The 14,303-nt window shown below is 36.7% G+C and overlaps 1 protein-coding gene across 11 annotated transcripts in view; it reads right to left on the bottom strand.

Annotated features, from left to right (window-relative positions):
- Positions 1 to 2,988: 2,988 nt before the first annotated feature.
- Positions 2,989 to 14,303, bottom strand: part of TAF2 (TATA-box binding protein associated factor 2) — an 82,176-nt gene continuing 70,861 nt past the window's right edge. For 8 of the 11 annotated variants that reach the window (XM_082364058.1, XM_082364064.1, XM_082364063.1 and 5 more), the window contains one exon: positions 2,989 to 4,462. In XM_082364058.1, coding sequence (XP_082220184.1) covers positions 4,170 to 4,462 — 293 coding nt within the window. In that variant the 3' untranslated portion in view covers positions 2,989 to 4,169. The remainder of the gene's footprint in view (positions 4,463 to 14,303) is intronic. The other 3 variants (XM_082364062.1, XM_082364065.1, XM_082364068.1) reach the window with 1 other exon arrangement.

Here is a 14,303-nt window from a genome sequence, read left to right as displayed (position 1 = left end):
AGAAACGCATTTAAAATATTGAGAATTTAGTAACGTGGCTGTGATGGTTAATTTTACATGTCAACTTGACTAGGTCAAGAGATGTGCGAATAGCTGGTTAAACGTCATTTCTGGTTGTGTCTGGAGGGTGTTTCAGGAAGAGATTAGCATTGGCATTGCTGGACTAAGTAAAGCAGAAGGCCCTTCCCAACGTGGGTGGGCAATCGTCCAGTCGCTGAGGGCCTGAACAGGTGAAAAGGTGGAGGAAGGTTAAGTCCCCTCTCTGCCTGACTGTGTGAAGGCTGGGACACTGATCTTCCTCTGCCCTCACAGTCTTGGTTCTTAGGCCTTCAGACTGGACCGGACTCTACGCTGTGGACTCTGTTGCTCTCAGGCCTTTGCACTACACCACTAGCTTTCCTGGGTCTCTAGCTTGCAGGTGACAGATTGTAGAACTTCTCAGCTTCCATAATCATCTGAGTCAATACTTTTTAACAAATATATATTATGTTTCTCTGGAATTGATGAATACAGTAACAAAAGCACAAAATTAGCATAAAGGACTAGATAACCTTATAATGAAAAGACATCATTTATAGAATACTAAATGAAAAAAAAATAAGCTACTTTATAAAACTAAAAAGAAATATTATATTAATAGATAGTTATACTGACATCCCTAATAAGAATAATCAACACCAAGATATCAATTCTAAGTTAACTCCTGACTTAACACACAGCCAATATCAACCTACAGATACAATTTCAGGGAAAGGCTAGAAAGACTGATTCTAATATTAATATAGAAAGATAAATCCACAAAAAAAGGCAAAATAACAGGAGTGGAAAATCAATTAGTGGAAGCCAGGGGTTGGGTGTTGGGGGAGTTGACTACGAAAGAGCAACATGAGGGAGTTTTGGAGTGATGGACTGTGCTTGCTGGATACACAAGTTCAAGAATTTGTCAGACTCCAGAGAAATGTACATCACAAGGAATAAGTTCTACTGTATATAAATAAGTCTGCCAGAAAAAGAATATAATCCACAAGAATAGCCAAAAAGTTCTGTAAGAGAAAAATAATGAGGAGAAACTAGCTCTACCATATCAAAACATATCATAGTGCTACAATAATCTAAACAGTGTGGTACTGGCAGATGAGTAGGCAGATCCATGACACCGACTATGAAGTCCAGAAATGAACCCAAATATATAAGGGAATTTAGTATATAACACTTGCAGTCAAGAGAGAAAAGATGGAGTTTTAAACACACTGGGTAGCATCTTGGAAGGAAAAAAAACCGTTGGATCCTTACCTCCTACCTTCTATCAAAATAAATTCCAGATGGATTCTAGTTAGATATAGGATATAAATCTGAAACATAAAACTTTAAAACCAATAGAAAAAAAAGGGAGAACTATTTTATAATCATGGAATAAGAAAAACCTTTGTTGGTTATGACACAAAATGTGGTAGCCAGAAATGACTATTAAAAAACTACATAAAACTATATAAAAATAAAAAATTTCTTCAAGTATCATTTGTTAAAAAAATGCATACAGGGCTTCCCTGGTGGCACAGTGGTTGAGAATCTGCCTGCCAATGCAGGGGATGTGGGTTCGAGCCCTGGTCTGGGAAGATCCCACATGCCGTGCAGCAACTAGGTCCGAGAGCCACAACTACTGAGCCTGCGCGTCTGGAGCCTGTGCTCCGCAACAAGAGAGCCCGCGACAGTGAGAGGCCCACGCACTGCGATGAAGAGTGGCCCCCACTTGCCACAACTAGAGAAAGCCCTCGCAGAGAAACTAAGACCCAACACAGCCAAAAATAAATAAATAAATTAATTAATTTAAAAAACAAATGCAACTGCGGGGAAAAAAAAAGAAACAGCGTCATTGTTCTTTAAAAAAAAAAAATGCGGGGCTTCCCTGGTGGCGCAGTGGTTGGGAGTCTGCCTGCTAATGCGGGGGACACGGGTTCGAGCCCTGGTCTGGGAAGATACCACATGCCGCGGAGCGACTGGGCCCGTGAGCCACAACTGCTGAGCCTGCGCGTCTGGAGCCTGTGCTCCGCTACAGGAGAGGCCGCGACGGTGACAGGCCCGTGCACCGCGATGGAGAGTGGCCCCTGCTCGCCACAACTGGAGAAGGCCCTTGCAGAGAAACGAAGACCCAACACAGCCAAAAATAAAATATAAATAAATACATAAATTTATTAAAAAAAAAATGCATACACTGTATAGATATATGTATAGACTAGATCTACACATGTAATACTGGCAACAGTGACTACCTCTGGGGGAGGAGACTGAGGAAACTAACATTAGAGCTTGTATTACTTATGTGTAGTTACCTACAAAAATATGAATATTTTTCGTTTACTTCTATGCACCAACTTAAATAACTGAAAGCTCCCCATAAAAAAATGTTCCTCGTAAGAAACATCCAATATGAATATCCAATTTAGAAATACCATGCATAACATACAGTTCCTAGTACAATGCTTGATATACAAGAGGTGCTTAAATTATGTAGGTAGCTATTATTCATCACTGTCTTCAGACAATACGTAATTATCTTGAAATTTATCCTTACTATTTTCAAAGTTGAGAATTCTATAGATGGTATCACTAAACACTGTAATAAAAAATATTCCTTTTTCCAGAAATAATTTCAGTTGGCCAACACTCAGTTAATGGGAATATTTAAATAACTGCCATTTAGGCTCTTCAACATCTGATCACACACCCTTTGCACTTACACTCTCGGCCAACTGCACTGCTTTACAATTCCTGACTGTGTCCTTGCTTTCCTCCATACTTTTGAAAATACTGTTTCTTCTGCTGAGAGAACTTTACCCCATCTGCCTACTGAAATCACTCTTCCTAACAGGGCCAGCTCAAATCCTGCTTATCCACAAAGCTCTCCTCAAACTTTGTGAACAGGTGTATTACATACACACACAAAGAGAAAGGCAACAAAAGATGTAAGAAAATACAAAGGCAGAATGATCAATTTAAAAAGTTATTTATTAAACAAGTATATTCAAAAGTCCAACGTTACTGGATCCCTTTGAAACATCTATTCTGGGAAGAAGTATTTTGTCCAACTTTCTAATGATAAGGGAAATGATAAAAATAGAACAGGTATGAATAACATTTTAAAACAAACAAACAAAAAAGCACATGGTAAATTTAGAAATAAAAATAAAAATACACAAACATACAAACTATTGAAGTATGAAACCAAACATTTCCTATGTTTTTAAATGCTTCTGGTATACTCACATGAGAGCCAAACTGTCTATGTCCAAGTTAATAAACAGTATATAAACACCTTTTTAAGGTACCATACTTAGAGAAATAATTTTAGAATATGTATTGGGCATATAAATTGCCCACATTTGGCAAACATATTCTACATATAAATGTATTCACTTATACTTAGTGAAAAAAGGAACTTAAAATTTAAACATCTTGATTTGAGAACTGTGGATTTGATAGTTCTGTTAAATTCCAACATCACAATCACCAAATGTGCTATCAAAAAAGTTATCCAAATTTCTTTTTAAAGCTGCTTCTGAAAATTTCAGTATTTTAGGGCAAAAGAAAACATCATGTATTCTTGCTTATGAATTCTGATGCTTAGTTTATATGGTTAACACGCAAAAAAATATGTAATAGAGAAGATTCCTATAGAAAAGCCTCTGTCTTTCGGTAGTTCCAAATGGTGTTACACAATATTTCACTGGAAATAGTGGTTTTACCACAGATTTGGCTGTAGCTTCTGTTTAAAACATAACTTTGCCCTATAACATCCATCAAAGGCTTTAAAACATAATTGACTTTGGCAGTACACATGGAGATCATGATGTGAATGGGGACTGCCAGTGGATATGAGGGCCTTATGAAAGGGTTTGCTCTGTGTGTGTGTGTGTGTGTGTGTGTGTGTGTGCATGTGTGTGTGTGTATTTTAAGGAGGAAACAGGATGAAATGGTTTACTCAGAACTATAAAACACATTTTCCTAATTAGATTTCAATTGTATAAATAATGTAAATCAAATGTTTAGAACTTGAATCTCTATGGGAGGCAACTATTTTTTTTTTCCTTTTATCATTCTTTATAGCTGACAAAGCTTTAGTTACATATATTCTTCTGAACGCTGAGGAAAAGGTCTCCTTTGTCCCCTTCTCAGTCTGAAAGAGAAGGAGAACGAATAGACCTGCCACTGGCGGGGCTGGAAAAAGTGAAAGGCTCCTTGTCCTTTTCTTTACTATCATGCTTATGCTTGTGCTTATGCTTATGTTTGTGCTTCTTCTTCTTTTTCTTGTGCTCGTGGTGATGGTGGTGATGGTGGTCGCTGTGTTTGGAGGACGTAGATTCTTTAGTAAATACTGAGAGTGGAGCTGCTGCAACTGGATGCATACTCATCTCCAAAGGTGATTGTTCTTTACCTTCAAGATTAAAAACACCCAAATGAATTCCTGTTAATAACAAGGAAAGTGAAACGAAAGTAAGAGGGAGTTGGTGACAGTATAGAAAAGACAATGGATTCCCAAGTGTTTATCACTTCCATGAAAAAAATTAGGAATGGGAGAAGTATCCAAGTAAGACATCCAATTAGTTACACAAAGGTAAGTTTTCAGCATTGTGACCAGGAAGTGAATATTTCAATCCCTTGTAGTCTATACAGATTATGACATATACCAGTGTTTTATCCAACCATCTTCTAAAAATTAATATTCAATATTTTAAAGTACTAGGAAGTGACAATGACTATAGATTAAGACTGACATTGGTCAATGAAAACATAGCTCCTTAACCACAGTTCTGCTCTATGGTATTCGGGTGGGGGGGGGAGATTAGCACTACAGGCATAGTTCGTTTCATTGCACTTTGCAGATACTGCGCGTTTTACAAATGAAGGTTTGTGGCAACCCTGCCTCGAGCAAGTCTATTGGAACCATTTTTCCACCTGCATTTGCTCACCTCTAGTCACTCTGTCACAATTTGGTAATTTCTGCAATATTTCAAAATATTTCCACCAGCAAAAAGATTATGACTTGCTGAAGGTTCAGATGATGGTTAGCATTTTTTAACTGAGGTATGTACATTTTTTTAGACACAACGCTATTGCACACTTAGTAGACTACAGTACAGTATAAATATAACTTAGATGCAATGGCAAACCAAAAACTTCAGCATGTATTTTATCTCACCTAGAAATGGATCAAATGTCTTTGAAGGTTCTTTCCATTTCCAATGTTCTATCAGCCTAGGAATCCATAATAGTGAGTAGTCCTCAGACTCTAGTGTACAGGAATTTCTTGCTTCCTCCGTACCCCACAGTTCTTGGGCCACACCCAGAGAATTCTCTCTCTGCATTCCTCTAGGTTAATGGCACTGCTTTACATGCAGCCAACTAAGAAAAAAATTTAAGAATCATCTCAGGTGCCCTCCCTTCCAGATCTAGCTGCTTACCAAATCTTGTTTATTCTTACTTACAGGAATCTCTTTAATCTGCCTCTCCATCCCGCCTGCAACTGTACTAATTCAGACCACCTCATCTCATTTGGATCACAGTACTAGTCTCCTATTAACTGGTTTCTTTGCCTGAAGTGTCTTAACACTTGAATCCACACTTTACATAGCTGCACAGCAGTGGTTCTCAACCAGGGGCAACGTCTTCCCCAGGGGTTGTTTGACAATGTCTGGAGACGTTTTTGTTGTCACGATTAGGGTGGGATCGGGGGAGGAAGTGTTAGCCTGACTGCGGGTAGAGGCTAGGGATGCTGCCATTCAACACACAGGACAGCCCCCTAGAGCAAAGAATTCTCATGGCCAAAAATGTCAACAGTGTTGAAGTTCAGAGGCCCTGCTGCATAGTTTTCTTCCTAAAAACAAAGCTGATCATGACTATTCGTTTAAAAACTCAGGTAGTTCTACTGGCAGAACATAATCCTTAGACTTCAGTGCAGCAATTTCTGAAAAAATACGTATTTTTTATTCAGAGTAGTCAAAAAAACAAGCTTTTCACTAAAATGGACTTTAATGCAGTTGTTTCTTGTCCTTTTTACAACGTAAATTCTCAGTGCTGATTTTGATCCAATCCGGCCCCAAGCCATGTTTTTACCAAAACAAGCATCACCATAGAAGTTTTCTAAAAATCACTTTCACCACTAATTTTAAGGACAGTTTACAATCTGTCTTGAATTTATCTTATCTTCCACTATTCCTTTCTATATATTCCAGACTAGCCCTTTCGTAACTCTGTGTATTTGTAAGTGCTGTTCCTATGCTTGGAATGCCCTTCCCTTATTTCTTGTCTGACTTGCACATTCATTTACAAACATCAGGAACTACATGGGAACTGGGAAAATAGGGATAAACTGGACAAATCTCAGTTCTCCTGGAGCTTATAAAGCAGCAAAGAAGAACGAAATTGAATAAGTACTCCTGATTAATAAAAAGACAAAACACAGAGTGAAACAGGAGCACAAGAGGAGACTTAAATTAGTGGGGCAGTGGGAATCAAAGACAAACTTCTCCAAGGAAGTTATGTTTAAACTGTAACCTAAAGGAGGAGAAAGGAAAAGAAAATAACATCTTAGGTTCTTATTAATTTAAAACAGCTTAAATGTCATTTTTGAGGGAAGTTTTCCCCAAACTGCCCAAAAAGAATTAGTTCCCACAACATAATACAGACGAGGAAATTAAGACACAGAGAAATTATGTGACTTGCCCAAGGTGGTACTAGCAAATCTGAGCTACGAAACCAAAGAGCCTGAACTCCAGAGTCTGTGCCCACAAGCACTCTGCTCGTCTGCACGTGGCGTGGTGCACACTGTCGCACATCTTTTCATCCTGGGGTCTCTGTCACTAGACTCACAGCTCCTTAAGGACAGGGCATCGTCTTTGTATCCCAGCGTACTGCACAGCACCTAGCATCCTCATACCTCCACCTCCCCAAAACCTGCTAAATGAATGAATTAATACAACAGAATCATGCAACTGTTGTGTTTCTTTTTAAATAGGATGTCAGGTGACCTTAGTCAAACTAAATGCATTTTGAAGGTCACTGATTTTGAAGAGAGAGGAATAAAGTACAGAAACTATTATAGACCATTCATTAAACTGGTATGGACTACTGAACCTTCTTTGTGTCGGGCACTGTTCCAATATTTTAGAACAAGCGAATGTGTTAAAGTTCCTGTTCGCAAGAATTATTCACATTTTACTACCACAAAATTACATTTTTTATATTCATGATTTTTTGGTAAAGCTAACACTAACAGTAATGTAAAAAAAAAAAAAGAGAGAGAGATTATATATATAAGCTAGTTTGGGGACTCTGTATCTTTTGCAATAATTGGTGCCCAGATATTCTTCAGAAAAAGAAAACATTTGAGAGATATCTGATTTATAGTTAAGTTAAATATGCCACTATATAATTTTAATTTATATTTTAAATGAACTATAAAAATATATTCTCGATTCTATAAATATGGGAATATAGGTCCGTACCTAACAGAGTATAGCCAAGTAACAAGGAGAAGTAATAGAGCTTCATAAACAAATTCCTTTAACTCCTATCTCATTATTTAGTCAGTCTACATCAACAGACTTTGCAGCTTTCCAATTGGCTGTCTGCACTATTGGGAGTCTGAGGTCCTTTTCTGCACTGAGAGAAGTTTCATCATCTAATCCTAAACACCTACTTGGATTGCAGAAAAGCCAACGATTATACTAGAAACTGTACTTCCCAGTAGAGGCAACTGCCAAGTATACAACTGAGTGTACTCTTTTCCAAGGAATACTAATAGCCACTTCAAAAGTAAATTCAATCTCTTGTCTAGCGGTCTTACACTTTGCATTCAAGATATACTCATTAGAATTCTTGCATTTCTCTTGATTTGTATGAAGTCTATTAAGAAGACAATGGATTAGCTAGATCCAAGGATAAAGGTGTTAGAAACCAGGACTCCTAGGACAAATGGCTGATTCCAGGTCTGGCTAGAATATTTACAAGATGAGCCTGAAACATCTGGTATAATAGTAGAAAGGAAGTCTAAAGCCTTCTCAAGAACTCAAGAGTCAAGAGGTTCTCACCAACCAAAGTTGGGAAAATCTGAATATTGCTAAAGACAATAACTGTGATGGACTAGAACTGATTGAGCACCACTGGAGGATGCTAGCCAACTTATTATTTTGAAAATTATTAAATACATAGAATCAAGTCTTTATCTTTCTTTTGCTATATGATCTATACCAATGGCTAACAGCAGGTGAGGGGGAAGTTAGCTTTATAGAAATAATCAGCTTATAAATAAAAACAGAAAGATGAGTTAGAATATCACCATCTTGTAACCCTTAATGAATTAATGGATCCAGGCCTTGAACACCTTAGTGGCTAACCTCATGAAAGAGTCAACCAGACATTGTATGCTTCTAGATGGAAGAACACACTACCATCTATAAACCTGAATCCAATTAAGTTTCTAGATATAATTACAAATTTAAAGGAAATACACAGGACTCTAACATGTTAATTACACCACAGGTATACAATTAGCAAAATACAGACTTGAAAACTACAGATCAAAACCCTGGAGTTTATAACATTGTAAAGGGGAAAAAAGAATGGACTGGAAACTTAATTTTAAAAGATGTAAAGGATATTATCAGCCAACTGCAATGTGTAGGCCCTATGTGGACAGTGATTCAAACAAATAAATAAATTGTTAAAAATTAAAATAAAAATAATGGCATTTATGATTCAACTGAAATGTAAACAGTGACTGTATATTTAATGATATGAAAAAACCGTTTATTTTTTAAAGTACAAGAATATTATTGTGGTTATGACTTTTTAAAGTCCTTATCTTTTAGAGATACACAAGAAATTACCTATGCATAAAATAATATGTGGGATTTGTTTCAAAATAATTCAGAAAGGTGGAAATGGGAAAGGGTATAGATAAAAAACAAGGCTGACCATGAGCTGACTGATCATTCCTGCATCTGAATAATGGATACATGCGGGTTCATTATACTAGTCTGACTACTTCACAGTTTTCTATAATAAAAGTGTTTTTTAAAAAGGAGAAGTTAATGCAAATTGGCACTATCCGTGAAAATGTTAAATGCTCATATTTTTTAAATTAGAAAGTTCATTTCTAGAAACATATCCCACAAACGTGCTCATGCATAAGTGCAAAGAAACATATACAAAAATATTCATTAGAATAGTGTTTGTAACAACAGAACATCTAATAAAACCTAATGTTACCCTATCATCACCACTAACCTTTAGCTGGTAAGTTTTCATTTATTATAGGTAATATATATTTTTTATTTGCTTAATTTCTTTCCTGAATAATTTTTACCAGGTCTAATTCAAGGTGATTATAAAGTACAATTTCCCTCTCATGTGGACCTGTATAACAGTAAGATTTGGGACACATATGAGCTTACTTTCACACTAGCATAATGAGGTCATCTATAGAATCTCTATTGAGAAAAATGCATACATTACCATCCCCGTGACACAATGCATAATCCCACATATCATTTTAGGGGTTTACAAGATGCCTGGGAACTTGAGGCCCACCAAAGGTTAGGTGCTACTCATTTTAAAGCTAATGAAAGCCCTTTTATAATTAAATCACTTTGCTGTACACCTGAAACTAACACAACACTGTAAATCAACTAAACTCCAATGTAAAACAAAAATTAAAAAAAAATAAATAAATAAAACTAATGAAAGCACTTTTAGTGACCCAAAATATATGTCTCTATTGCAGATAGGAGATATATCAAGAAAAGGAGATAAAAGTAATTCACAATATTATGATTTGCCTATTTCATGTTATAGGGAAAGAACAAAACAGATGTTCAGTTTTGTTGTTCTATCTAACATAAAATCTTTCCTAGAGACCTACTGAATTCACTATGGATAAGGGTTAGCTGCAGTCAATTTAACAAACGCAAAACAAACAGAAAGGGGTACTTAATACACACCTAATGTGGAAGCTTTCAGGTCCATCTGATAAAAGTGCTGATAACAGTGAGTAACCTGCTAATTCTATTAAATTTATCGCACTAGGTATACGTTTAAATTTAACACAAAATGTGCAGTTTCTATTAGGAAACGTGTGAAGTCTGTTCTTCAGTTTCTTTAGATCAAAAAAAATAAAGTGTAGAATTATATCATTATAACTTAAAGAAAAATATCAAAGTCTTTTTCATATTAGACTTTCAAAAGAAAGAACTCTAGCTTTTTTTTTTTTTAAACGGATTTCTATACCAGAATAGTGCTTTTCTGACTTAGGCAAGAATTCGTTACATAGTACAGCAGCCCTAGCTGGGCAGCTGCAGGAACTCTTCTTTTCTTCCCCACAGAAACCAACTAGGGATCTCCCTCCGCTCCTGTTCCTTCCACTCCTCCCCTCCTCTCATCCCTGCAATCCCCGCAGCAACCTGGGAGACAGACCAGCAGCCTCAGGCACTGCAGCGGTGGGAGAGGAGAGGACGTGGTATGCTCAACCCATCACACCATACGACCCACGCAGCCCTTTCTCCAGATTCCCTTCCTTAACTCAGGGGAAGGAGAAAGTTAAGCAATGAAGGAAAATATCCCTGCCGCTTCTCCTTTCTTATCCCAAATGGCTTAACCTACCAAACACATATCATCCCTACCCTAAAATATGCCTCTCACTATCATATGCAAGGAAAGAGAAAACTGGTGGGGTGTTAGAAAGTAGACCATGACCTATCCTCTACTTAGCGGCGTCCATCCCTCCCAGATGATGTCTGCAACACATTCCAGCTCTCAACTGCCACCTTGCGTGCTGCCTCTGAGGGAGCCATCTCAGACGTCATCTCAGCACATGAAAAAAACACCAGGGATCTCAAACTCAAAAGCCTTGAGCCTAAGGAGACAGCATAAATGAGTAAGCAGACTACCGGGTGCAAACACAGAAGGAATCAATTGGATGGAAAGCACATCCCTGCCTAAGAGGGCCTCTCAGTTAACTCTTTTTCAAGAGAAGCTGGAAATCCAAATCTTTATTTGTAGTCTCTTCATTTTTAGTCAACTACTTCAAAAATTTTTGTAAGAATTCTACAGCCAAATAAAAGATGCCTCAGTTGGATGAGCTTCAATAAGGCCCCTCAAACCCAACTGTGAACTTTAATCTAGAATCCCTAGAGATTTAAGAGAGATCACAGCTTCCCTTACCACTATTCTATGCCTCTTCTCCAGAACCCCCAACTCTCAACCCCAGGCCAAGGTAGCTACCACAGTAGGAGATCCCAGCTTCTGTTCCTGTTTTACTGCCAACTTTACCTGGGTTAGGTGAAAGTTGTGCTTCCAACATCCCAAAATATAGAGCTCTTAGTGCCCTTTCTCTTAGAAATACTGTTACACACAGTGGTTAGGTTTGATACTTCTATTCTTCAGTATAGTATAAGTTAAAAAGGGTTTTTGTTGGCTAGTTTGGGAAAGCTACTTATCAAATATAACAATACTCTATGGGAAAACTGTTTTCAGAATTCCAAAATAAATACATGTATAAATAAACTTTTGGAACACTACCATTTGTAAAACGAATGTTTTCTAAATTCTAATAATGACACTGTTGAATTTTAAGACTTGCTCAGTGGTCATAGGGTAATGGACAGCATAATTACATTTAAGGGAAATTACAAAGGCACATTAAAGAATATATTCAAAATTAAGTTTTACAGATCAGTCTATATAATATACTGGTATACAATTTACTTCGTGACATAAAAGGGCCCTACACTGAAGCAACCAAAGCTAAAATGTTAATGTTTTCCTATTCCCTACCACTACCCCTTTATCTCCTCCCCAGTCTTCCCATATGATGCCATGAGAACTATAAGACAGTAAAGAGAGTCCAAAAAAAGTAAAAATGTAATTTTTAAAGCAATATGAAACAAAGGCACACTGGTGGGCACAAAAAGGTGTTAAGATTTGCTTCTATACATATGTTAGCGTGCCACATCACTAGGATAAACCAAACAAACATACTCAGAATTTTTACTGGAACAAGAATTTATTTGACTGCTGGAATTTAGACAGAATTTACTTTTTTTTAAAGGCATGGAAGATAGGCAGAAGCATCACTCTCAAACTATGTCAAGAGGTTTGAAATGCCCTATGCTTTATAATTTTAAAAGATGTAGAAAACTTTTCGTGTCTGAAAAAGTTTTAGTAAGTATAATGATAATAAAGCAAATTTACACCAAATCCCAAAACAAAAACAGAGAATACAAAATCGGCAAGGGCCGAGAAATGTCAAAATTCACTTATTAAAGTTAAGTGCTAAAGTCTCCAGCTGACTTCTTTCTGGAATATATTTTGTGAGAATCTGTTACAATAAATGCATAAAGCACACAGATACAAGCAACCAACAGTCTGGGGTCTCAATACCAAAATATTTTGAGGTGTTGCTTTTGTTCAAAGTCTCCTACTAATCACAGCTGATCCCTAAGCTCCTCAAATCATTAAACAGTTACTCTTTTGTTTATATGATAAAAACATGGTTTATATAAACAAAATCCATCAGTTGGAATTTTAAAGCCTGACTAATGACTTCTGGAAGAAGTATTCTTTAAAAATGATTTTGCTTATGTATCTTGTTTTTCACTCCCTGTCCCTCCAAAACTTGAAGACTGAATCTTTGTTCACCAGCATCACAAGTTTACTCTTTATCTGGATTATAATCTTCTAAGCAAAAGAAGAACAGGGTAAGTAGAAGACAATGTAGAATAGTAAAATGGGTAATAGTCACATCTGAACTGAATTATCTGTCATAAACTTAAGCCCAACTAGTATGAAATAAATTTAAAAGACAAAATATGTTAGTTTTCTAGGTATATATAGCATCAAGTCTTCATGATTGATCATGAATGACCAATTGTAAACCTGTCAGGGGGAGGCTGAGAGGGAAGTAAGTAGTTGATTTTTATATTTTATAAAAGTATGAAGGTACAGATTTCACACTTGCTACTGAGGCTGACATTTTTCATATTACAGTATTCTTAGAAAAAGCACTGTAAGGAAAGATCAAAATGTTAATATAATGGGTATCTTTAAACGGCATAATAGGGGATGCTTTTTTTCCCCTCCTTTCTACTTTTCTCTTATTTCAAAGTTTTATACAATAGGAGTATATTACTTTTGAAATAGCAAAAAGCCTAATTTAAAAGTCTTTAAGCCAAAGCAATATTAAGAAAGAAAAACGAAGCTGGAGGAATCAGGCTCCGTGACTTCAGGCCACACTTCAAAGCTATAGTCATCAAAACAGTATGGTACTGGCACAAAAACAGAAACAGACCAATGGAACAGGATAGAAAGCCCAGAAACAAACCCATGCACCTATGGTCAATTAATCTATGACAAAGGAGGAAAGAATACACAATGGATAAAAGACAGTCTCTTCAATAAGTGGTGCTGGAAAAACTGGACAGCTACATGTAAAAGAATGAAATTAGAGCATTTCTAACACCATAAATAAAAATAAACTCAAAATGGATTAAAGACCTAAACGTAAGACTGGATACTATAAAACTCCTAGAAGAAAACATAGGCAGAACACTCTCTGAACATAAATCGTTAGCAATATCTTTTTGGATCCGTCTCCTAGAGTAATGGAAATAAAAATAAAAATAAACAAATAGGACCTAATGAAACTTAAAAGCTTTTGCACAGCAAAGGAAACCATAAACAAAATGAAAAGACAACCTACAGAATAGGAGAAAATATTTGCAAACTATGCGACTGACAAGGGATTAATTTCCAAAATACACAAACAGTTCATACAGCTCAATACCAAAAAAGTAAACAACCCAATCAAAAAATGGGCAGAAGATCTAAATAGACACTTCCCCAAAGAAACATACAGATGGCCAACAGGCACATGAAAAGATGCTCAACATGACTAATTATTAGAGAAATGTAAATCAAAACTACAATGAGGTATCACCCCACTCCAGTCAGACTGGTCATCATCAAAAAGTCTACAAATAATAAATGTTGGAGGGTGTGGAGAAAAAGGAACCCTCCTACACTGCTGATAAGAATGTAAATTGGTGCAGCCACTAAGGAGTACAGTATGAACGTTCCTTAGAAAACTAAAAATATCGAGTTACCATATGATCCAGCAATCCCACTCCTGGGCATATATCCGGAGAAACACATAATTCGAAAAGATACATGCACTCCAATGTTCATAGTGGCACTATTTAAATACAATAGCCAAGACATGGAAGCAACCTAAATGACCAGTGACAGATGAA

The sequence above is a fragment of the Balaenoptera borealis genome (genome assembly GCF_965194805.1).
Source record: "Balaenoptera borealis genome assembly, chromosome: 17".
NCBI lineage: Eukaryota > Metazoa > Chordata > Mammalia > Artiodactyla > Balaenopteridae > Balaenoptera > Balaenoptera borealis.
Note: the sequence above shows the minus strand (reverse complement) of the source record. Positions and strands in the feature narration are given on the sequence as shown.